Source organism: Myotis yumanensis, unplaced genomic scaffold, assembly GCF_028538775.1.
Source record: "Myotis yumanensis isolate MYYU_CA2020_CCGP unplaced genomic scaffold, mMyoYum1.0.hap1 SCAF_20, whole genome shotgun sequence".
NCBI classification, from domain to species: domain Eukaryota; kingdom Metazoa; phylum Chordata; class Mammalia; order Chiroptera; family Vespertilionidae; genus Myotis; species Myotis yumanensis.
In genome coordinates this window covers 16,908,430-16,934,601 of record NW_027223771.1, presented here as the reverse complement: position 1 = coordinate 16,934,601, position 26,172 = coordinate 16,908,430, and the positions used below count along the sequence as shown (strand labels likewise).

General features: G+C 44.3%; 2 protein-coding genes across 2 annotated transcripts in view; both read left to right on the top strand.

Annotated features, from left to right (window-relative positions):
- The window catches only part of LOC138998300 (zinc finger protein 551-like), a 294,368-nt gene that overhangs the window by 204,072 nt on the left and 64,124 nt on the right, over window positions 1-26,172 (top strand). The window lies entirely within an intron of this gene.
- The window catches only part of LOC138998613 (protein Daple-like), a 53,293-nt gene continuing 30,577 nt past the window's right edge, over window positions 3,457-26,172 (top strand). The window contains exon 1 of the mRNA XM_070400746.1: window positions 3,457-3,663. Within this exon, the coding sequence (XP_070256847.1) occupies window positions 3,457-3,663 (207 nt within the window). The remainder of the gene's footprint in view (window positions 3,664-26,172) is intronic.

Sequence of the window (26,172 nt, the reverse complement as noted above, 5' to 3'; positions counted from 1 at the left end):
TTCCTGAAAACAGCTGCCTTGAACCCTGCCACACTCCTCCCTGACGAGAAGGCAGAGGCCCCTTTGCCTGACTGCAAGGAGACACTGACTACCCTCACTTCCCTCCGTGAGGACCTTGTGGACCAGCCCTGCAGAATCCGGATGAGACCCTCTACACAGACGATGGGAGCAGCTTCGCAGAGGAAGGTACCCGGTAGCGGGGGGCACATGAGGAGAAGCCAGGGGAGATCTAAGAAGCCCTGGTAAGTGCCCCGGTACTGGTCCTGCCAGACCTACCCAAAGACTACAGGGATATATCTCCTCACACTGCCCTTACAGGAGGACACGGGAGCCACCTTAAAGAAGTCTCCTGACCTCAGGAGGAAAGGAAAAAGCTCCTGAGATACTTAACCACCTGGCAGCCACATAGGGGCCAAGGAATTGACTAAAAGACCAGTAGGGCCCCTAGAAGTTCTCGTAGCCCTGCCAGCACGAAGGCTCCCAGAGAAGCCTACTCATCTGCCAGAGGAGCAGAAGCTAGCTGAGAAACTAAGGGCCCAGGAAGGAGAGGCTGGATGGCTAATTCTGCCAGACAGGAGGCCTATAATGCCAGAAGCCCTGGGGCGGACCAGTGCTTCCCGGACCCACCAGAGCACCCACCTGGGGGAATGAAGCTATCAGAACTACTGGGAAGAGAATTTTACATCCCAGGGCTCCAGAAAATATCTCAAGAGTTGGCTAGAAGGTGCCAAGTGTGTGCCCGGGTGAATCAAGGGCCCCCTGTTGTGACCGCGCCGGGACAGCGATTCCGAGGTCAGAACCCCGGAGAACACTGGGAAGTGGACTTCACTGAGATACCAGGAGGACAAGGAGGGTATAAATACTTGCTGGTTTTCATTGATACCTTCTCTGGCTGGCCTGAGGCATACCCAACCAAGGCAGAGACAGCACAGGTAGTAGTTAGAAAACTCCTCACCGAAATTGTCCCCGGTTTAGCCTGCCACTATACATGGGTCCGACGATGGCCTGGCGTTTATCGCCAAAGTTACAATCCATAGTTAAGGCCCCAAGAGTTACTTGAAAATTGCATTGTGTTTATAGACCACAGAGCTCTGGACAGGTAGAGAGGATAAATTGGATCTTAAAGGAAACATTAACTAAGTTAAAATTAGAGACTGGTGAAAAACTGGGTAAGTCTCCTTCCTTTTGCTCTCTTCAGAGCTAGGTGCACCCCATGCATCCAAGGGCTAACTCCTTTTTGAAATAATGTTTGGGCAACCGCTTCCATTGGTGCCCAGGTTGAGGGAGGAGGAAGTCGCCCATCTCTCTACCCAAAATTTGCTTAAGTCCTTACAGGCTTTGCAGAGCAGCGCCACGTCAGCACGACGGGTGGTGAGAGCCCTACGGGAGGAGGACATGCTGAGATCCAGTCCAACACAGCCTGCCTTCTCTCCAGGTGATCTCGTTTGGGTGAAGCGTCAGGACCCTGGCAGCCTGGAACCTAGATGGGATGGACCCTACCAGGTGGCGCTGAGCACTCCAACCGCCATCAAAGTCGCAGGAAAGAGGCACTGGATCCATCGTACACAGGTTAAGAAAACGAACGACAGCGTCAAGGGATGGGCCCTGAAGAAGAACTGCACGATCGGAAATTGGAACCCCGTCCTCCTCATGCCTCTCACCTGGTGGACTGACCAATGGGAAGGGGGAAAGACGTGGGAACTAAAACTCTATGTAAGCGGCCGAGACCCTGGCCAGCTCTTCACCATTCAACGCCGGACTCTTCCCCGGTGGTTCAACCCGATTGGCCCCTTGCATCCCCTAGACAAGCCAGAGAGGCCGAGCCAGCCACAGCACCCAGCCCCAGCTAAAACTTCCTGGTCCCCCTGGCTAACTACCCTGCTCTCCTCCTTGGCAGGACCAGTCGTTCTGCTCCTCCTAGGGCTCATATTTGAAAGCCCCTGCATTGCCAAATGCCTCCTCAATTTCATATCGTAGAGGAGGGCGCTGAATCAAAGATTTGATTCGGGAATAAGACCAGTAGGGAATGTACTGGGCTGCATATCGGGGCACGCTGTGCTGTCTGTTCCTGGAACAGACAGATAGGAAGGTACTGACATCAGGTCAGGCCTTGAGATATGGTCTCATGTCCCTCCTCAATATACTGTGCTCTCTGTTCCCAGAAAACATAGATAGGAAGGTGATAATGCTATACTGTGTTGGGAACAAATTGCGTAAGCATGGCTTTGTAACTTTGTAGTTCTTGCAAATAATAGCCATAACTCTTGGAGTCAGGTGCTGCAGTTCGAAGCAAAGGCTGAACTGCAGAGAGCTGGCCAGCTTAATAAAGGTTCCTAAATTTAAATTCTGAGTCGGTGGTCTATCTTGCTGAGTCAACCCATAACACTGAGGCTGACAAGCAGGTTTGGCCCAGCTCTTGACTTTAAAACAACCATAATGCTTAAAGGAGTAGTTTGAGTCTGTCCCATAACGTCCGTCCAGTGAGTCCACAAAATTAGACAAAAGAACACAGACAACAGACAAACAAAGATAACTAAGAACAGCCTTCCGACCCTGCGGAAGAAAAACTGGACAATGGCCGTATGCCAACCAGCGGGAGCGACCCGCCTCGTCCCAGAGGTACAGAGGTTTGAGGGGAATGCACTCCCCTCGTGAGGGGTTTTCACACCCCTCCAGATGGAGGGCCAAGGCGTCCCCTGACTCCTCCTGCCTGAGACCCGCGAGTGCGTCCATTTAGATCTTATCAGGCACAGATTACAGAAGCGAGCTCGTACAGAACAGAACAGAGGACACACAGACACTTACCGCGGTTAGCAGACCCTCCGGAGTGGGGTCCCTTGTGGGAATTGGGGATCCCGGGACGAGCCCCCAAATGTTATGCCCAGAGTTCGGGGTCCCCAATAATCCACGACCAGGGAGCCTTTTCCGATGCAAAAGCAAAGGGTCTTTTATTCAAGCCCGGGACTTGGTCCCCCTCCTGCCTCCTTTACTGGATGCAAGAGAGAGCCCGGAGTCTTGGAAGAACAAAGAATTTATAGGGCTTGGGTCAGGGGGTGGGGGCTCACTCAGACCACTGATTTGGCCGATTCCGGTTGGCTGAGTGAGGTACGGGGGCTAATGACGCAAGGGCAGGGTGCAGCTAGGGTCTGGTTACACAAAGACAGGAGGTGGCTAGCATACTTTTGGCCTTGGACTAGTTTCCTTGCGTTCCTATTGGCTGAGATAAGGGCTGGCTGAGCAACTGATACATTCTATGGCTTTTGCTTGAAGAGGAGTTAGGAACATGGTTATCAGCCCCGTTCTGTCCTTTCAAGAATGAAGTAGTTAATTTCCATTTATAATCATGTAGGATACATATATATATCCATTTTGTTTCTTTATATTTTATATGCCCAGACAGGTCTTAAGTTTCTTAGGGAGAGTGTCCTAATATTTGTGTATTCCAAAGCAGTTAACATGGGGCATGAGCTGTTGGCAGAGCAGTTTAGAATGCGGCCCATACAGCAGTTTGAAATGGGTGGCATGGAATTTGCGGTGCAGAGTCGGAGGATGTGGAGTTGGTGGTGTGGAGTCGGTTGTGTGCAGTCGGTGTGTGAAGAGTCGGTGTGTGAAGAGTCGGTGGAGGTAGAGTCGGTGGACGTAGAGTCGGTGAGAGCAGAGTCGGTGAGTGCAGAGCCTCTTCATGTGTAAGAAGGGATTGTCCCTGCCTCCCCCTCAGGGCTGTTGAGAAGAGTGAATGTTGAAAGGTGAGAGGGTGCCTAGTGCAGGGCATGGGATGGGCAGAGAGACGGTGCCCTGGTGAATCCAGAGTCTGTGAGCAAACCCTTCCGGCTGCCAGGCTTTGATCAAAACTATGTCCACTGATGGGAGGTCCATGGCTTCCCTTCTACCAAGAATCTTGGGTTCTGGCTCCTTCAAGGAAAATGGACAGGAGATGGAAAGGCAGCAGTTACCCCCCGTTCCCAGTCGTTAGAAATCCTGAGTGGGGTCAACCTTGGAAAACTGCCACCGAGAGAAATGGTCACATCCCTTGGATGCGTGTTCCCACACTGTGAAGGCATTCAAGGGAGACTCAGACCCCTAAGACACCCAGTGGTTCTGGGAGGGCTCAGGGGCGGGAGCAGAGATAAGGGGAAAAAGCCAAATGGCTCCCCCATGTGTGCTGGGCACTGGGACTGGAGATTCCTGAGTCTTCATGTTGATTCACACTAGGACTTGTGTTTCTGCCTCTTTTTTTAGCTTATATACCTATGCTCTATATGCTTATCCACTATTCCAATTACCAGCACCCTATTCTGGCAGCTGGGCCTCCTAGCTCTACCCATCCACAGCGCCCCTCCCCCAATACACACACAACTGGAAAGCTTTCGTGGAGCTTACTTTCACTTTCTTTATTATGTTTTATTGCTTAAAGTATTACAAAAAAATTACATATGTCTCTTTTTTATTTTTTATTTTGGAGCTTACTTTTTAGCTCAGATCTTTTCAGACTAGTTACCATTTGAGTTTGTTGTTGTTTTTTCCTGCTAGAAAGTGTTAGTTGGAAACATTTGAGCTGCCAGGGATATTCAAATAATGTTGCAGGAAAGGGCCAGATGATCCTTTCTCCTTTGTTACAGGATCTGCACCCCAAGGTGACATTTATTCTGTTGAGCACCTTTATTAGGTAGTGGAAGGTCCCACATCACTCTCCCAGAGCAGTAGGCACCAACTTGCCTGAAGTTCCGTAATTGAGGTTGGCCCCTCAAGTGATCTCTTTGCCATAACAATGAAAGTTTCCCAAGTGACTTAAATTTACCTTAGGTTTCAGAGTATTTTAGATTATTCCTCACATGGAAGACAGTCAACAGAAAGCTCTGAATCAAAAGTAGGTTATTGGTCCTTAAAATTGCTAAGGGCCCATCCATGACCGATAAATATCCATGGGTGAATAGTAGGATTGCATTTCCCAAGCCAATTGGGGATAGACAGGGAGATTAAGCATCGCTCTCATAAAGATCTGCTGGTTCAGAATCTGAGTAGTTAGAGAAGGAATAGTAGTAGTCCAGCCCAGGTCCTGGCTTCTATTAGTTTTCTTTGGTTTGTATGATTTGCTGCATAAAGAAGGGAGCATGGTGTTATCTCACTTCATGGGGAAATCTATTCGTACATTAATTTAGTTGTTACTTACATAATAGCTGAGTTACACTGAAATACAAACGGCAATGTAAGTACAGGTAATAACCAAAATTCATAACATTTTCAGAAAACTGCAACATTTGAATATGAGAAACTATGAAAATTCCACATTGGTATTTATTTGAGAATCCAAATAATTTCAAGAAATAAATGTCAGGACTAGATTTTTACTTTGGTTTAAATTTTCTGAGTATATCTTTTTGCTGTATCATCTCTTTTAATTCTCCTAGCAAACTTATAAAATAAGGAAGTAAGTTTCTTATTTTGTAGAGGAGAACTGAGCCAAAAATAAGGACTTGTTTGATAACAAATAGCTATTGGTTATAGAACTAGGGTGTCTGAGTTCTAGAAACTTATAATAATATCAAGCTAACTCTAAAATTCACTGAATTATACTGCTCTCAAATCATGACGGTTACAATTTTTTGTTTTGTACTTCATAAAACAGTTGTGGAACTTACAAATTTAAAGTGTATGGTATCATTAACATTGCAATATTAGCTCTGATATTATCTGAAATATCCTAAGAATTTACTATATTTTGAAAATATTTTTATATTAATATTAAGAGAGTAATGTTATTTATCACCAGTTTTGTGCACAGCAAGCAACAGCTAACTTCTAAATATAAAGAAGAAAGGAGGCCTCAAAAATCTGAATATAGCACTCCCTGGTAAAACCTCTGATAGTGAATTCCTCTTGGAGTTCCTGCCATAGATGAAGTAAGAGTGAGAAAGTTTGATAATGAGAGAGCAGGGAAATAATACCAAACAATGTGAAAGTTGCATGTATAGTTTTTCTAATCTTTCTTCATAGCATAGTATTCAGTATTAATAACAACATTAAAATCTGGGGCAATATCATTTGAAAAGAAATTCATTTAGTTAGTCCTTATCCCTAAAATCCCATAAAATATCTTTATGTAAAAAAAATTATGTTTGGATGGTGTATGTTTCCTCTATGTTCATATTATTCCAAATTGGACCTGTTCTAAAATGGATCTTTTGTTTAGTTTTCATTGAAATGGGTTATATTTTGCAAGTACTTGTTATTACATAGAGATTTGTCTCACAAAAAAAGAAACTAAAACTCGGAACTCAACAATACTTTCCTAATATCACAAACAAATGGCAAAGAATAAGAACTATACCCATTAGCCAGAGTGCAAGAATCTCAATGAGATAGTGTTTTAAAGATGTCTACCCATAGAGCGGAAGTCAGAAAAACAATACCTGTTGGGAAGCATAGCGTATTGTTCACATTATGCCAAGAAGATCTCATTATATCAACTTTAATCCTCAGAAGTCAAAACAGAAGGAGATATGTTCACTTCATTAATTTGATAATTATCAGGACACTGGGATTTCTTTAGAACAGTGGTTCTCAACCTTCCTGATGCCGTGACCCTTTAATACAGTTCCTCATGTTCCGGTGACCCCCAATTTTATTGTTATAAATTGAACATAATTAAAGCACAGTGATTAATCGCAAAAACAATATGTAATTATATATGTGTTTTCGGATGGTCTTAAGCGACCGCTGTGAAAGGGTCGTTCTACCCCGAAAGGGGTTGCAACCCACAGGTTGAGAACCACTGTTGTAGAACAAGATGCTCTATTGGCATTGGTGAAAAAATAATCATAATAAATATTCGCAAAGCCCAACGAGGGACTCAACAAATTACAGTAAACGTACAAAAATGTTTCTCAGTAACAAAAATGCCAGATATGTTACCTAGTTCATTGTGCAATCTGAATTGTGTGAAGAGTCTACGGCCATACCACCCTGAACGCGCCCAATCTCATCTGGATTCTGTGAAGACACCTTGGACTTAGTCGACTTTATCAGAGGACTTGTGTAGGTTGGTTTTGCAAGTGATAGGAAACACAAAAATGAAATAGTGTTTTGACCTTGAAGATATGTGTAATACGGGAGAGCTTCCCCAGGTTTATTTCTCTCTTATTTTTTTAAAACAAAATTTTCACAGAAAATATCAAAATTCAGTTACTCATTTTTCAGCTTAATGATACGCCATTTAACTCTCAGGCGTCTTTTAGGTACTTGTTACTGTGATGTTGCAGAATTCAAATACCGTCCCTGCCTCCAAGAGCTTGTTAATATCACGCCATCTATATTATTTTCTATTCTTTATTCAGTGCTTATTAGGTGCCATATCACATTAAGTGCTTACGAATATAGTTATTTATTCTTTCATATGCCTGAGTAATACATCAGTCTCTCTCTCTCTCTCTCTCTCTCTCTCTCTCTCTCTCTCTCCATATATATATATATATATATATATATATATATATATATCACATATACAAAACACATATACATAACACATCATCTTTATTCATTTATCTATGGGAAGAATCCTGGTTGCTTCCATATCCTGGCTATTGTGAATAATGTTGCAGTGAACATAGGAGTGCACAGATATTTTCCCCCCAAAATGCGTGTTTATATATATCTGTTGGGTAAATACCCAGATGAGGAATGGCAGTTCTGTTTCTAATTTCTTTAGGAATCTCCATGCTGTTTTCCACAATTACTGTACCGATTTATATTCACATGAACAGTGTGTGAGGCTTTGTCTCTTCTCCATGTCCTCAAAAACACTTGCTCTTTATATTTTGAGAACAGCTGTTCTGAGAGGAGTGAGGTGGTACTTCTCTGTGGCTTTAATTTGCATTTCCCTGATTAGTGAGGTTGAGCTATTTGTTTCCTTGAATTTTTTTAAACATGTTTTTAATTATTTTTAGAGAGAGAGGAAGGGAAAGTGAGAGTAACATCAATGAGAGAGAACCATCACATCCATAGGCTGCCTACTGCACGCCACTGCTGGGGTTGAGCCTGCAACTGGAGCATGTGGCCTGACCAGAAATTGAACCAGGAACCTCTCAGTGCATGGGACAGCTCTTCATTCACTTAGCATTACTGGCCTGGCCTGTGGGTTTCTTTTAAATAGGGAAAACACTGAGAGACTTGGAGTTGACTTCCCCTAACTTTTGATGCACTTGGGTTACATCCCATGCTCATTCTTAAATCCTTTAGAGGTAAACCAGTTTCTTTAATGAGCTTAGTATAATCATAACTCTCTTTGGAGCTGGGGAGATAACACCTTCTTTGTGTATCAGAACAGTAAATGTCCAAATACAGTTATGGTTCTCCAGCAATAAGGAAGACTAAGGTAGGGAGCCAGCAATACTTACTACAGGGATTCACTGGAGTTTTTGGCAGAAGACTAACAGGATTACATATGATTAGGTTCCTCTGTTTGTGGTGGGATGCAGGGATCAGCAAGATTTTTCTTTTAAAGGGCCTGATTTTAGTCCATGTGGTCTGTCATATCTACTCAAGTGTGCCATTGTAGTGTGAGAGCAGTCCTAGAGAATCTGTCAGTGAATATGCATGACTGTGTTCCAGTGAGACTATTTGCAAAACCAGATGGCAGTTTGTATTTGGCCTGTGGACCGTACATTGCTGACCCCTCCTGTAGAGGATAGATGGAAGGAAAACACATAAAGAGATGGGAGACCAAAGAATATTTTGCCTCTGGACTAGCATAAGTCTACTATGAAGATTTCAAGCATCCATGCTGAAATGAGTCCGGAAGCTCAGTTCATTCCCTTTAAAATGTTGGTGTTTTTCTACCTTTATGTCTTTCTCATTTGTTTTGCTTAAAAAATATTACTAATTTAAGAAAGAACAATAATAGTTGGTAGTATTTTCCCCGCTGTGAATGCCATCATCTAGAAGCCCATATTTGACTAGGGCACTTGACAGTAGCAAAATACAGCAGAGACGGTAGATCTTGTGATGATTGCTTTTAAAGACTTACTGAGGAGAGAGAACTCTAAAGTGATTCATAGGTTTCTAGGTCGTGCACTTGCATTTTTTTCAGTTGTGTTGTTAATCCTCACATGAAGGTATTTTTCCATTGATTTTTAGAGAGAGTGGAAGGGAGAGGGAGAGACAGAGAAACATTGATGTGAGAGGGACATGTCAATCGGTTGCCTCCTGCATGCTCTCCAACCAGGGACAGGGAGCCTACAACCAAGGTACTTTCCCTTGAACGCAATCACACCTGGGACAGTTCAGTCTGTGGGCAAGGGCTCTATTCACTGAGCTAAACCAGTTAGGGCCTGAATTGGCATTTGGAATGGACATGAAGACTAGGTCTTTAACCGATCGGAAGGAAAGAGCAACAGTTCATGAAGAAAGACCAGTATTTTCCCATACAGGTTGAGTTTAATGAGTATCCTTGGATATCCCTATATTTTGGATAACATTTCTTTCACTTTTTAGTTGTCCTGTCAAAAACTGCCTTTAATAGGTGAGCCACGATAGTGTTTAATAGGAACTTTTTAAAAAGATTAGTAATAAAGAAAAAGAACTCTGCAATCATTAGAACACTGTTTTATTAAATACTAGAGGTCTGCCTGCCCCGATGGGGGACGATTGGGGGTGTGGCCAGCCAGGAGATCAAATGTTGGAAGCTATAGCTTTCCTCAGGCTGGATCTAATTATAAAGGATGGCCAAAAGAAAACCCACAACAGAACTGTTTTGCATTTCACGTGCCATGAGATGAAGTTGTTTATGTGTTGTTTGCAAACATACATCAAGATGGATGATGGCCCTTTAATGATTTTTGCGTTCTTTCTGGGACTCTACTCTTAGTTTCACAATATGATCTTCATGCTTGTTTGTTAAAAGGCTTTTCTCTTTTTGAATGTGCCTGTGCTTCACTGTTGCTCCTGGCAGCCTGCAGATCCTCTTTTCTACCCCATTTAAAGAGAGATTGAAAGCTCACCTAATCGGCAAGTCACTGCAATTTCACAAAATCCCCGCAGCCTCTCTACATTTCTCCGCAAAGGACCGCCATCCATTAATGCTTCTGTCGCCTTTTTGGCTAACTTGGAAGGTCTCCTGGGGCTTCAGGCCATGGAGGGAGAATTCCACACCTTGGCTGCAATATTAGCAAGCCCTCTGGAGACTCTGGTTGGGGTCAGAGGGACTGATAATTATTTTCGTGTGCTTGCACTAACTGTACATGCACCAGGGAGCCAGGGAGAGATTTAGGAGTGTTTGGGGTCATTCGGGTTGGGGGTCGGCCAGGGGGAGGAGCTGCAAGTGGTGGGCGGTCGGATGAACCCCTAACCAGGGTGTTGGGGGCCGACTGGGGGCTGAGCCAGCCAGGAGGGGGCGCCGAACAAGGTCAGTTGAGGCTGTTTGGCTGTTGCAGTGCATGTCATAGCCACCAGTCTTTCTGGTCATTCTGGCATAATGGTCGCTGGGCTTTTATATAAATAGACTAGAGGCCTGGTGCACAAAAATTTGTGCACTGGGCGGAGGGAGGGGGGTCCCCCAGCCCGGCCTGTGCCCTCTTGCAGTCTGGGACCTCTTGGGATATAATGACCTGCTGGCTTAGGCCTGCTCCTGGGTGGCAGAGGGCAGGCCCAATCCCTAAGTGCAGCCCATGGTCAGGCTCAAAGCAGGGCCGATTGAGGAGTTGGGGGGCCGCCCCATCATGCACAGAGCAGGGCGAATCGAGAGGTTGCGATGCCACCCTCAGTCACGCTCAGGGTAGGGCCTATTGGGGGGTTGGGGCACCACCTCCTGTCACACTCAAGGCAGGGTCAATGGAGAGGTTGCGCCGCCACTGATCAGGGGGTTGGGGTGATGCCCCCTGTCACTCACAGAGCAGGGCCCATGGGGGGGATTGGGGCTCCGTACCCTGTCACACAGAGCAGGGTCGATCAGAGGGTTGGGGAGCTCCCGCCTGTCATCCACAGAGTAGGGCCGATAGGAGAGTTGGGGCACCACCCCCTGTCACACACAGAGCAGGGCGGATCAGAGGGTTGGGGCGCTGCACCCTGTGAAAGGGGAAGGTGTCCCAACGCCCTGATCAGCCCTGCTCTGTGCCTGATAGAGGGGAGCTCCCCAATCCCCTGATTGCCCTGCGGCTCTGTGTGTGATAGGGTAGAGCCATAACCTCTCCATCGGCAGGGCCAATGGGGAGGTTATGGCTCTACCCTGTCACACACAGAGCAAGGCCCGTGGAGGGGGCTTGGGGCGCCACCCTCTATCACCCACAGAGCAGGGCCGATCACGTGGTTGGGCCACCGCCACTGTCACACTCAGGGCAGGGCCGATGGTGAGGTTATGGCTCTACCCTGTCACACACAGAGCTGCGGGGAAATCAGGGGATTGGGGAGCTCCCCTCTATCAGGCACAGAGCAGGGATGATCAGGGCGTTGGGACACCTTCCCCTTTCACAAACAGAGCAGGGCAGATAGGGAGGTTGTGGCCCCGCCCCCTGTCACACACACAGCCACAGGGCGATCAGGAGATTGGGGAGCTCCCCCCTATCAGGCACAGAGCAGGGCTGATCAGGGGGTTTGGGCGCTGCCCCCTGTCATGCAGATCCCTGTGCCGGGAGCCTCGCTGCTCTGCTGATCCTGGTGCCGGGAGGCATATTACCCTTTTACTATATAGAATAGAGGCCTGGTGAACGGGTAGGGGCTGGCTGGTTTGCCCTGAAGGGTGTCCTGGATCAGGGTGGGGGTCCCCACTGGGGTGCCTGGCCAGTCTGGGTGAGGGGCTGAGGGCTGTTTTCCGGAAGCGGGTGACTGAAGCTCCTAACCGCTCCTTTTTTTCTTTTTCTTTTGTTTTAATTCTGGGCCAACTTTAGCTCTGAGGCCTCGCTGCTGAAAACATCGATACAATGTTGTGGTCAAGCTGGCTGAAGCCTGGCTGAATGAAAGCCCGTTTCTGGGGTTTTGTTTAGCTTATTATTTGCAACATAGTACATAGTTGCTTAGAGTTGCAGCTGAGAGGCTGGCAGCGGCAGGCAGGGAACATTGGAGTCCACAGTCACTGGAGCAAGGAAGTCTCCCTGCTCCCATCAGTGCATGACTGCCAGCCGCCATCTTGGCTGACAGTTAATTTGCATAAGGATATGCAGATTATCCAATGGGAAGGGTAGCAGTCGTACCCTAAGTACCATGTTTCTCTTTTATTAGTGTAGATGATAATTATTTTTTTCAGTTTTCCTAGTTAGTTGATTATGATAAGGAATTAAACCCTGTTCAGTTGGAGAAATTTGTCAGTGAGATATCTTCCTTTCCTTTATAGGAACTTTGCTATAGAACATACTGTCAAGCATTGGGATTCTGTATTTCTTATTCTGACTAAATAGGAATGTTGCTCGTTTCACATAATTTTCTGACACCATTGATTCATTTATCCCTTTCATCTGTTTATTCAGGTTGTTATAGATCTACAGAAAACTCGAAAACAAGGAAAGATGGAAGCAAAGTCAAGGACAGGTATTCAGTGAAATCAACTTCTCTATTGTAATCATGTATAACACATCAATCCAAATAACATTTTCACATAATGCAATTTTGTTAGATGTTTCTAAACACACCCCTAGGTTTGCTTATTCACTAGAAAATTTTACAGGACTCAGCATATAGGTGTGCTCACACGTGAGTTTTATTACAGTGAAAGGTGTACAGTAAAATCAGCAAAAGAGGAAAGGTGCATGCGACAAAGTGCGGCAGACATCTGGTACAAGCTTCGCAGAGTCCTCACCCTGTGGAGGTACCAGGATGTGCTTAGTTATTCCAGTGTCAAATTCTGACAACACACATGAAATAGGTCATCTACCTGTCTGGTTAGATTCAGTGTCAAGGTTTTTATGGAACGCTAGTCACATAGACATCTTCCCCATAGAATGTACCCAAATTCTAGATTCCCAGAAGGAAAGCAAGTGTTCAGTAAGAACCTCATGACTTGTGCAAAGTATTTAGGCACAGGGAGTCACACTTATCATTTAGGGAAATGTGGAAAGCCTACCCAGATTCAGGTTTTCAGACACCAACTGAAGGGTAGGCATTTAAGCAGGACTTTCTAAGGATAGCAATCTTAGGCCTGCTGCATGGAAATTTTCTACACAGCAGGAATAGCCCTGATGGAATTTTTGGCTTTGGCCTAAAATTATGTTTTTAAAGCAAGTAATATGGTAATATAACATGGTATTGGTTTCAGTCCCATCATGTATAATTGCTTGCAGTGCTGGCCACTTTTGTGTTTCTTGGTGAGTATTTCACAGGTATTTGTACCTAAATTACGAGGGCAATCTTAAGGTCCTCTCTTTGTCATTAAGCATTGCCATTTTCATTATGAAGTGTCTTAGAGTGGGCCTCCTTGAATTCATCTTGCATGGGACTCTCTTTGTGTGCTGTACTTGTGGTCCTTGTTTTTCACAGGTCAGGGAAGTTTCAAGTCATTTCTTCAACTAGGTTCTCAATTTTTTGCACATTCTCTCCTCTTTCTCTACAATGTGGATGTTCCTATGGTTTGTGTTGTCCCTGATGTCATTGAAACTAGCTAATTTTTTAAAGAAAAACAATTTTTCTTTAATTTTTTGCTGCTGTAATTGGGTGCTTCCTGCTGCCTTGTCTTCTAAGTCAAATATCCTATTCTTTGCTTCATCTAATCTGCAGTTGATTCCTTCTGCTGTATTCTTCATTTCAGATATTGTACTCCTCATTTCTGAGTGGTTATTTATGTGGATTCTTTGTCATTTTTAATAATTGCTATCTCTGTGTTGAAGTTATTATTACATTCCTTGAGTATCTTTGTAACCATGTTATTGAACTCTGTATCTGATGCGTATTTTCTGTCCATTTCATTTTGTTATTTTTTTTGAAACTTTCTCTGTTCTTTCATTTGGGGAATGTTTGACTACACATTTTGTCTGACTCTCTCTATTTGTTTCTGTATATTAGTTAGATGTGCTTTGCATCCTAGTCTTGGAATAATGGCCTTATGTACTAGGTGTCTTTGAATCTCATTGGCACAATCTTTCTGATCACCTCTGTTAGGTGCTCTTGGAATGTCACTTGTGTGTGTTCTGTGAACCCCCCTTTTTAAACCCTTGATAGCTGTTGGCCTGCTTGTGGAATGGGTTGATCTTCAAGCTGGCTGACTATACACGGTACACAAGCTGCTGTGCAAAGGTGACCCTATGTTGAGCAATTCATGCCAGCTCAGTTTGCTGTATGCCCCGATCTTCATTTGGGTGTTCTGCTTGTGGATCTAATTGGGTCATGCTCTCAAGTCCCCCCACCTAACTCTCAGGTTTGTTGGTTCTGGGGCCTCTTGGAAAGGATTCTTCTGCAATTCAATGTCATTCTCTGCCTGTGATTTCCCTTGGGGTACCTGTGTGGAGCTATAAACAGATCGAGTATTTGTGACTACCTCTGTTGGGCCTGGGTGCACCTGGGAGGGGCCAGCTGCACAGCAATGCCTCCTTCCACCAGCACCCACCAGCAAAAAGCCCAAGTCACTTGGAGATCCATCTCTGCCTACAAGCTTTCTGTTGGGGTCATTCACTGAAAGAGTGCCCATTGGTATGTGAGTTGCATGAGGTAAGTGACTCATCAGGTAGGTGCAAGTGGTGTTTTCCATGTTGATACAGATTCAAACTCTGTTTCATTTTTGGGTGTCAGGGCACTCAGCACAAGTCCCAGGGTACACAAATGCCACTTATCAGCCACCAGATACCCGTGGACTGCTGTGATTGGGGTGGTATCAGGAAGACTATAGGGGAAGGCTATCAAAATTCATCAAGGCCCAAAGACCAGGATTTGACTGTATGAAGGGAGGGCTCAGCACTGCAATGGTGGCTTTAGTTAGATCAGCAAGGGAATAAAGACCCCCCAACCCAAAGTCACACTACTCAGTCTCTGACACCACCTGAATCCACCCAGACCTCTTTAGGAGATCTCTATGAAACACCATGGGCCCGTACTCCTTTGCAGCATGTAGCTCCACAGGGTAGGGGACAAGGATTCAGGACGATGGTCTAGAACATTCCCCTGGCTGAGACCATAAGGAAGGGAGGGCTTGACATCAGGGGTGATGGATCTGTGAGCATTGTGGGAGAGGGACTCAGCACAGGGAGGGCACCCAGAGGCCACCCCCTCAGCGCTCTCTCCCAGCGCCACACAAAGCAGTCTCCTCACATGACTCTTAGGCCACTCTGAGCCACCCTTTCCTCATAGCCCAGGGTAGGTGGTGGGAAGGATATTATCAGCTGGGCCATTTGTGAGGGCTCCTGGGTTTCTAGCAGAATCCCACCTCTTCCTGGAGGGCAGAATCCCTGCTGATTTTTACAGCCAGATGTCCTGTGGGCTCCTCTTCCAGGCTCTGGTTCTCAGGGCTGGAAGCCCAGCATGGGGTTGAGACAACAAGCTCGTCAGGGGGACCACTGCACTGAGACATGCCTCTGCATTCTCATCCATCACAAGTGAATGTGGGGCCAGCCCAATTGAATCTCTGTCCTGGGAGTCATGTGAGGAGACTGCTTTGTGTGGCGCTGGTAGAGAGCGCTGAGGGGATGGCCTCTGGGTGCCCTCCCTGTGCTGGAGGCTTCTTCTATAGATCCTTGGTTATAATACTGATAATCAACTAGTCTTCAGTTGGTTATTCAAGTTTGTAGTTACATAATTGAGTTGTAATTCCGATCTGATCCATGGAGAAAGTGAGTTTAACTTTCACCTCCTTTACTCCCATCTTGGATCACACTGAAAAATTCTGAAATGCACTAGAGGGACTCACTATTTAGGATAGGGTGAGGTGAAATATTTTAAGTGAGGAAGGCATTGTAATGTTAAAATTCAGCTACTAATTTATTTCTGATATATTTAGCACCTAATGAATTCTTTGATTCCAATAGTGTGACAATTAGGTTTGAGGGCGCATGTTTTTATATTAATTTAGACCAAGTCAAGATTTTCCTTTCTTTTTCTTCTCAGTTACAATTATTGATTTCGGGAATAGGTAAACATAGATTAAGAAATCTAACAGTTAATTCTAAAGTCTATTCTAATTTATCTTTGTTCACAATTGATCATTTGAGGATAAATTTATTTCAGAAACACATACCCCAACAGCCAAGGCATCTAAAAATCAAAGAAAGCATGTTCATCGCCCACCGTTGCATCTGGAAAAAATGTCTCAAGAATCACAAATAAACAAGGCATGTGACAAAGTGGATACATATTCATATTCAGGACTCTCTTTTGTGCAAAAGGATGAGGAATATGCGCATCAAGCAAGGCACATTAGAGACAGGAAGAATTTACAACTTTCCAAAGATGAGTCAAAGCAGAAGTCACGTGAATTTTCTGTAAAATTCAAAACCACTGATTGTCCTAAGGAAGAGCTACTACATGATAACTCTAAAGAAGGAGCAAGCTTAAGACAAATGCCTTCGAATTTGACAAGTAAAATGCTTGATTGTGAGGGAAAAGGTGCATTTGGAAAGACTATCTCTGCAGCATTACAAACATTTCCTAAACGAGAAGAAACCACTCTCAAAATTGTTTCTCCATCTCATGGACACCCCGGGTCTCCAGAAGACTCTCCGTGGGACTCTTCTTCTGAGCTTTCTTTAAGAGACAAGGAATTACACTCTGAAAATGATTACAAACCTAATGCTGAACAAGTTTTAAACAAAAATGAGAAAAGTTTTTATAATGATACAGTAAATGAAAAAGTAAGGACCCTAGTAGTTACATCTGGAGTGAAAGAAGACCAAGAGTTTCCTATGCAGATGACAAAAAATATGAACCCAAATACCACAGATTGGAACTTAGGCATCGGACCTACACCTCAGTCTCATGATCCAAAAAGCCATCCTGAATTGCAGCATCCCTGCTGCAATGGAACAAAAATCATCATTGAAATGAAAAGCCATGGTATGCCTGCTGTTATAAATATTTATAAGGAAACAAAGCCAAATGAAGGCTTGTTCCAGAATCCATTATGTGCAGATAATTTCAATGCTAATTATTGTACAAGCATGGACTCTAGATTAAAAGATGTGAGTTCCTCTGCACTGCACAATGACAGAACATCTGGAGTATCTGTAATTGAAAAACTAAAGCAAGATATGCAAAGTCTTAAGAATGATATAGAAATGTTAAAAGTAAAGAAGCTGTCTTGGGAAAAAGAGAAAGTTCAACTTCAAAAAGAGGTAGAATTTCACTTGCTGTTACTCTTTGTTTTCTCTCTGTATCAATTCTCTGATCCATTAAGATTTTCCACTCCGGAAAAATATACTGTATGTAAAATGAGGTTGTCTAAGTATGCAATTGTATATATATATATATATATATATATATATATATATATATATATATACTCGGTCAACTAAATAGCAGGAGTATAGGAAAATATTCTCGTATAATCATCGATGTTTCTCTCTATCCCTCTCCTATGCTGTTTCCTAAAATCAATAAAAAAAAAACCACATAAATTGACCTAACCAGTTTGGCTGAGTGGATAGAGTGTCGACCTGTGGACTGAAGGGTCCCAGGTTAGATTCTGGTCAAGGGTATGTACCTTGGTTGCTGGCACATCCCCAGTGGGGGGGGGGGTGCAGGAGGCAGCTGATTGATGTTTCTCTCTCATTGATGTTTCTAACCTCTATCCCCTTCACTTCCTCTCTCTGAAAAATCAGTAAAATATGTCTTTGAAAAAAAGAAAAGAAAAGGGGGAATATAATTTAAAAATTGTTCCATACTCTTGAATTAAGTTATATCCTCCTACTTTAAAATTTTCAAACTGATTCTATTATTCCTTGAATTATCAAATCACATGACTACTAATAGAAGAATGATTAACCTTAGAACTCAGATTTAATTCAGTGGACATTGATGATAAACATTTTAAATGTCAGCTTTTTTCACACTTCAAACTGATCTCTGAGTCATTGACTCAAAACTAAAGAAGACAATTCTAACTGTTCATGTTATACTTACTTTAAAAATGTATCATTTTTATTTTCTTTAGACACGAAGAGCATCTCAAGAAATCTCAGAGCCGTTAACATCTACGCATAACACTTCAAATATAAGTCATTTGGAACTCAGAACACCACTTTTGCAAGCTTCTCAAGATGATAGCAGAAAGAGAAACAGAAAACCACTTGTGACTCTACCAAGAAGTATTGGAACACAGAAAATGTTTGGAAAGGAAACGAACTTTGTAAGTCAAATGCACAAGCAGAGAAAATAAATTTAACTCAGCAATTAGCCTCTAAACTTAAAACATAATTACTATTGTGCCAGGTTCATGAGATTAGGGGGGCATGAAAGCTAACTAAATAGTATAACTTTGGCAAATGAACTTACCATTCAAATGTTCTTCCAGGACAGTTGCATCTCTCCTCCTTTTTTGGTTCTATGTGCCTTTAGTTTTTTTCCCTTAATATTTTCATATAGTTAACCTGATCTACCAGTCTTTAAGCTGAATGTCTTGAAGCTCTAAAATTTAGCAATCCTATATAATAAAAGGCTAATATACAAATGGACCAAATGGTGGAACGACTGGTCGCTATGATGCATACTGACCAGTAAGGGGCTGATGCTCAATGCAGAAGCTGACCCCTAGTGGTCATTATGCACCCACAGGGGGAACACTGCTCAGCCAGAAGCTCCGCCCATAGCTGGCGAGTGCAGCAGCAGTGGCAGGAGCCTCTCCCACCTCCACAGCAGTGCTGAGGATGTCCAACTGACAGCTTAGGGCAGTGATTGTGAACCTTTTGAGCTCAGCATGTCAGCATTTTGAAAAACCCTAACTCTGGTGCCATGTCCGTATAGAAATTTTTTGATATTTGCAACCATATTAAAACAAAGATTTATATTTTTCATATATAGTTTATATATTTAAATGCCATTTAACAAAGTAAAATTTACCAAAAAAAATAGGAGTTCCTGTGTCACCTCTGACACACGTGTCATAGGTTCCGCATCACTGCCTTAGGTCATCTATTGGACATCCCCGGAGGGCTTCCAGACTACAAGAGGGCACAGGTCCAGCTGAGGTACACCCCACTCCAAGTGCATGAATTCCCTGCAAAGGGCCTCTAGTACTATTATAAAATCACTTGTCAGAATCCCCCTAAATAGAAACATTTAAGATAACAACTTAAACACAATGGGTTAAGTTACTCCAACACAATCAGGTACTTGGTAAATTTACTTTCTTGATTGTGACCTTTGTTATTATTACTAGAGGGCGCCTTTAGACAAACTGTCCTTTATAGTTTTCTACTCTATATAAAGACATACATGTTAAATAGGGAAAGATTATCATAGGGGTGAGGGGCAGTATCATTGACAAAGTGGCTAAAACTAATGTGATCTGCAGGAGGAGGGTGTGGGGAAGACAGAAAGGGCAGATCCCACCTCCTATGCCTTGGTAACAGTGGTATAAGCAATGGCCTCTGGAGCTGTTTTCAGTCATTTGATCACCAGCCAGGCTATCTTGTTCTCCCTTAGAGGTTGTTGCTCTAAATTATACCTCAGTGTCAAATGATTAACATCTCCAAGGTAATGAGTGTATTGTACAAGCGTGGTGAAGGCAAATGCTTTGCAGTGTTTTTAAGGGATAATTTTTTAAATCTCTAACGTGGCTACTAAATATGTCCAAGGGCATCTTCAAGGATCTTGTAAGTACCACCCTTCCAGAGGCAGAAAATATTACTTGATAAGCCATCTGCATCACTGACAGCCTCCTGACTTTGGATTCCTTAGCTGGGACCCCCTCTCCCCACTCCCTAGAAACATAAGTACTTTTCAGAACAGTTTAGAACCTATACTTGAAGAGAGTAACTCTGCTCTGATACATTTTCATTGTTAAAATGCAATTTAATGGGAAATTCCATTTATCATTGTGGCTACTTAAAAAAATGCAAGTCATTGAGGGAAAAATAAAATACTAAGTATCTGTTGTTTACAATCCTACAGGGCTCAGAAGCAGCCAGCAGAGGTCAGCACTGAAGTGCTCCTTCTTGCAGGAACAACAAAGCAGATGACTGAGTACTACTCATATGAGGCCAGTCCTGGAGACACCTTGTGGTGGAAATCCTGATTATAGTTTTACAGGCAATAGAAAACTTGGTGGTTCCTACTCTGAGAATCTTTTTAATGAACCAAATAAACTTAAAATACTAAACTGATTAATATTTGTCTTTAAGTGAAAATTTTTGCCATCTTCTTGCATAGAGAACATTAATTGCTACTTTCCTTACAGCATTTTTATTTCAGTTTTTGTAAAATGTCTTGCTGAGCAGTTGTCAATTTTCTAAATACTGCAATGAAGGAAATATTTGAATTTTTATTTTATATATTTGCATTTTTAAGTGAAGTTCACTTATGTCTATATCTTGCCAGCCCTTGAATGACTGATGACTAACATGGCAATGTCAGGACATCTTGATATAGCAACTAGCTTTTGTTGTGTATCAGTTATTAATATATCCATTCATTATCTCATTCATTGAGTTCTTAGTTCCATAATTCGATTGGTTCATTTTATAGTTTTCATCTCTTTGGTAAGGTCCTCCTTTTGTTCATTAATTGTATTCCTGAGCTCATTGAACTGACTTCTTGTATCTCGTTGAGTGTCTTCATGAAGGCTGTTTTGATTTCTCTCTCCTTTATATCACAATCACCCATTATTTTGAGTTCCTTTCTGGAGAAGAGTCATTGTCTTCCTGTGTAATTGTTACCTTGGTGGTCCATGCTGCTTGATGGGTTGTTCCTCTGCTGGCACATTTGAAGTGGTGAGCACTTTTCTTATTTAGGAACATTTTCCTTTCCACAATTCAGCAGGTGGATAATTTGAGGTCTTTCTTTAGCTGTCCAGTAGGTGGCAGGATAGCGCAGTTTTTGTTTTCTCTTACCTGTCCTACTTAGCTTGGGGAGGGGGACTTCTCCTCACTTGCTAAGTAAAGCATTGGCACAAGGTTGCCACTGAATTAATTAGATGGAGTCAGAGCCTCAATCATTCACCAAGTCCTGATTCTGGCTGTGCCCTGGGGATTGTTTCCATGTCTCCTGGGCTGGACAGGATCTGATTTCCCAAGTACATTTAGCCAATGTAGAGTCACTTGTTGTTCTTCAATTCATTTATTTGCTGTTTTGTGTTGTTTTCTTCTTTTCTTCTTCTCCTGGTGATCTGGGGATAACCATTTAGCCACTTGGCGCAAAAAGAACAAAGGGAAGAACAAAGGCAAGTGTCCAGTGGCCCGCCCGGCTGTGCTGAAACGCTTTCAGTCCTCATCGTCCTTGAACATCCCACCCCCTTCAAAATAGGTTCTCCCTTTTCCAGATACTGGAGATTCCCTTCCTTTTACCAGTTCCTCCACCAAATAACCTCCCTCATTTATGAAAAACCCACCAAAAAAACCCCAAAACCCCACAAAATGACTAAACCATAAAAAAGAAAAATCATAAAGACCACCAATGACCCGTACTGAAAGGCCAGAGGACTCATGGTGGCCCCCACCTCCTGACCCCAAAGCAGATCCAGAGCCTTCAAACTACAAACGCACCTGCTGAAGACAACGGCCTCCTCTCCTGTCTGCCTGCGGTATCTGGAGTGGCTGTAGAAGGAGGAAAGGGTTCCCGTGCTGCTTCCATTTGTTCTGTTAGTGACAACGCTGTTCCAGCCCTAAGGGTCACACCCCATTTGTGAAACTCCTGACTCTACCTCCAGTCACTGGCATCTTTTCAACAAATCCACTTTGGCCTGGGGATGCCCACAAGGCAATGACAAACTGACTTTCCAGAGACAGACACCATGTGAGCATGCCCCTTAGAACAAGGGTTAGCTACTTCACCTCCATTAAAGCATGTGTGTGCATATGCATGTGCGTGTGCATGCACAGGTGAGCAAAGACACACATTCTCTCAGGGCTGGTCCCTCGTGATCCAGAAATTCGACTCCCTCTCCCAGAAGCCCTGTGGTCCCAGGAGAAGCCCAGACCAGCCAAACCACAAAGACCTGGAGTCAGGCTCACTGTTAACCCAGAGCTTTGCCAAGCCAGGCCTAGGCCCCACGTCCTTCAGGCCAGGGCAGTCTTCAAGGCAGGTGGCCTCAGGCTTTGCTTTTCTCCAGCTGGCTCCTGGGGCCACTTTTCTATAAACACTGGGTCTGCCCAGCCTGGGTGATGGGGCAGTGAAAAGCCTTGCCCGCCCCCTCCCAGCAAGTGTCCACAGTGTGCAGAGGGGAACATGTGCAAGAAGCAGGAAAGTGATTTGGAAAGTGGCTGCAGTGCCCCATTGTCCCCATTGAGGATGACACTTGGATTTATTATTTCTGAGTGACTTCCAAGGATAGGAACCAAATGTAATATATTACATACTTGTGTTCACACTTGTGAAATATATGTGCTTTTAGGTGTCCCCCAAATATATATACTACAGGGTGTCCCCCCAAATATAAACACACTTTAACAGCTGATAACTCAATTTTCACTCCATTTCAGGGTTAACAGATTTGACATAATGGGTGAAGCCAGACTGAACTTTGAACAAAGAAGATGTATCCTCTGGACTTCCTTTTGGGGACACATAAAGGATGAGGTGTCTGGCATAGAAAGGTCCACAGTCCCGGCATCGGGGCTGCTGTTGACAGAAGATGTGAACAAACAGAATGCAGTGATTCTTGGTGTTTGCGATTCCATTACTTCCTCAGCAGCAGCGCCTGGAGCAGAACTAAGGCAAGCGATGGAGGCGCAAACAATAAGATTCGTTCCTTCGGTTTGGTGTTTGTACATATCTCTTTCCATAGCTGCCCTGGATTCCTCAACTTTATCTTTTATGTATCCCCATAAAGAGCCTAGTGGAGAATTTTTTTTCGTTCACAGCTTAGTGTGGCTTCACCCATTTTTTCCAATCAGTTAAACTTGAAAATGTATGAAAATTCTGTGAGTTATCAGCTGTCAAAATGTGTGCACATTTGTTTGGAACTCTACTTTCTGTTCCATTGGCAGTCATTCTCTTCCACCGGAGTCTCACCTGTGTTTCTATTTTGGAAAAGGGTGGATGCCCTATATTTATGTTCAAAAGGCAGTCATTCTTTTCCTTCGGGAGCTGATTTATTTCTTTTCCCTGTGTTCACATTTTTTGGACCACCCGATGTTTACACTCCATAAGGCATCATTCATTCTTATCTATGTTTATGTTCCATCGGGAATCATTCATGTTTATTGGGAGTCTGACTTTGTGTACCTGTCTTGGGGGACACTCCATGTTTGTGTTCTATCAGGATTCATTTCTTTGCATCAGGAGTCTCACCTGCTGCTGTGTGCATTTGGCCGGTTCCTGACACATTTTGTTTCCTCTTGCTTACTAAAGGTGCTCATTGTGGGTTGTACTAAACCTGGTTATTTGGGTTCTATAAAGATTTTTTTTTCCATTTGAGCTAAGGTACTGGGAAAGAAATGTTAACATAGTCAGTACTCAGAGCACTTTGAGTTCTGTATCAAATAGCCATTGATTCTTGGAACATACAAGGATGGGTTTGTAGTAAAATGAGATGTTGTGAAAATGAGTTCTACTTTTCCTCACTGCTCATCACTGGCAGTGCTGTTGGGGGGTTGGGTCTCTGGGCTCCCTGCTCAGCCCCCCAGGCTCCCCGGCCCCTGGAATCCACCAGCTCCTTTTGCCAGGAGGTGAGAGCGTGGGAAAGCAAAGTTTCCTGTTTACCATGCAACAGCGTTTATTTTACGTTCCTATTGGTTGAATCCCATTTTTATATGGGATTTATATCAAAACAGGAGGTAAGCTTAAAGTGATCCGTTGGATTTTTCCAAGCCTACTCAACCAGGAAGTGTCAGGAGGAGGCAGGGAGGAAGGCAGGTAGAGATCCCCTCCTGACCTAATCTAATGGTGTTCTGTCCAGCTGTCACCTGCATGTCTCCTTCCTTCCTCACCAAACCTCTCCTGTAAGTTGCCTCCTGTCACCTCCTTCCCCATTCTTTTCTGAGGTCCTGCAGTTGTGGGAGCCTCCCACTCAGCCAAGCTGCCCTCCCCAATGCTTTGAGCCAAACTGAGCAGCACCACCTGGAGGCCTCCTCCCCTGCAGGATCTGACACTGGCCAGTCACCCCTTGGAGCTCTCAGACTCTGTTCCATGATTCTCTCTCCTCTGGGACAGGTTTTTCAGGGCTCACACTTGCCAATCACTCTGTCACTCGCTCATTCCTTCCACAAACACTCATTGACTGCTTCCACCTTGGAGGTAGCTCCCTCCATGCCTCCTCTGCAGGATTGACCACCTGTTCTGCTAGGTCTAATGCTCCCCTCCTAAACTTCAAGCCTGAGGTCGGCTGCCTTAGATCCTCTGTCCAGGCTACAGGCTTCCTCTACTCTCCCTGGCTCCTCTGGGCTTCCTAATTATTCAAGCAAACCAGCAGTCAATCACAGAATCCAAAAGCCTGTGGTGCAGGCTGGACCCCACCTCTCTCCATATCCCCCATTTGATAGGTCCCCTGAACCTAAGAATGTGTGTGGAATCTTCCCACTCCATCTTAGATGATGGTTCTCATCCCAAGTTCCATACACACCCCATTTCCTGGGTCTTGCCAGGGACTTGTCAGCTGGTCTGCCTGAACCTCTCGGCATTCACCCTGGGTGACCTTCCCTTTTGAAACTTTCCTCTCTCAGCCTCCACACTAGCTACTCCCATCCCTTCGTGGTCTAGCATCTCCATGGGTCACCTCAGAATGCACCCAATGCTCTACCACCCTCCAGCCCAAGACAAGCTCATACACATCCTCCACTTTGATGCAATCTTCCCAGAAGGCTCCAAACACCTCAAGCCCCAGCCTCTCCTGGGAACCTCCAGATCTGTTTCCAGCTTTTATGCCCCAAAGACACCTCCAACTCAAAATTCTCAGTACATGGTTCACCATCCTCCCCCCACCAAAGCCTCTATGTTCATCCTCTCATCACATCTGTCCCCCATCCAGACCTGTGCTGTGCCAGCATGGCCATGGGTGAACCTGACAGGGTGGGGGGCGGCAATGGTGAAGGATTAAAGAAGAAAGACAAGAGAATAAAGCTGGGGCTAGGTGGGACGCTACCCTCAGATTAGAGAGACAGTGCCATGGCCTGCAAGCCAAGCCTATTTTTATAGCCAGATTCCATGATGCAAAGTAAAGGCATGGTCAAGATGTTTACAGTGTTCTCCCAGGTTTCTGATCTACTCAATTACATGCACCTGAACTCTATCAAGCACCACCCACTGCCTACCTCACTTAGCGACATGGACCACAGGTTCGGACCATAAGGTCAAGCTTACAACTATAGCCTTTGGCTATAATTTTGCCCGGAATTGCATGTGGCTTTCCCATGAGAGGATCGTGTCCTCTAATTAGTCTGAAGCTTGAACCTGTCCAAACACAATAGCTGCTCTCCACACAGACCATGTTGGTTATCCCCCTCTCTCTTTCCCATGTGGTATCCAGCACTCCCTCAGCTGCTTCCTACTCTGATGTTTTATTCAATTATCCAGCCACACCCACATGGCGGGTCCCCTGGGGAGTACCATGTGGTCCCATTTCTGAGGGTGCATCCTAAACCATACCCTATTGAGCCCCATAGATGCACCTCTACCCTGGCATGAGAGCTCTGTGATCTGGGGGGTGGGAAATATCCAAGTGACAGCTCTGGGCTGAGGTCTGCCTGCAGAGAGGATGGGATCACCTATGGGACAAGGGGCACACCCACTGGGGACAACAGCAAAGTGAGAAAATTAGAAAAGGTTGGAAAAACCTTGGGAAGCATACAGCCAAGTGTTTATCAACCAACCAGAGGAAGGGGAGAGAATATGTTTATCTGTATGCATACACACACACACACACACACACACACACGTATATATACATGTATGCAAACAGCTCATTGATTCCCTAAGAAAGCTCTCATTGATTTTGCCAAACAGGTGTATTTATAGCTAACCTATGCTTGCCTTCAACTAACAGATGAGGGTGGTTCCAACGTGAATGTTGAATGATGTTTTCTTTTATGCTGGCAAGTGAAACAAGCTGAAGGTGTCTATGAGAACCTCACTCAATCAGGTCGTCCTTTTCTGAATGGCAGCCTATGTTCCTCAATTTCT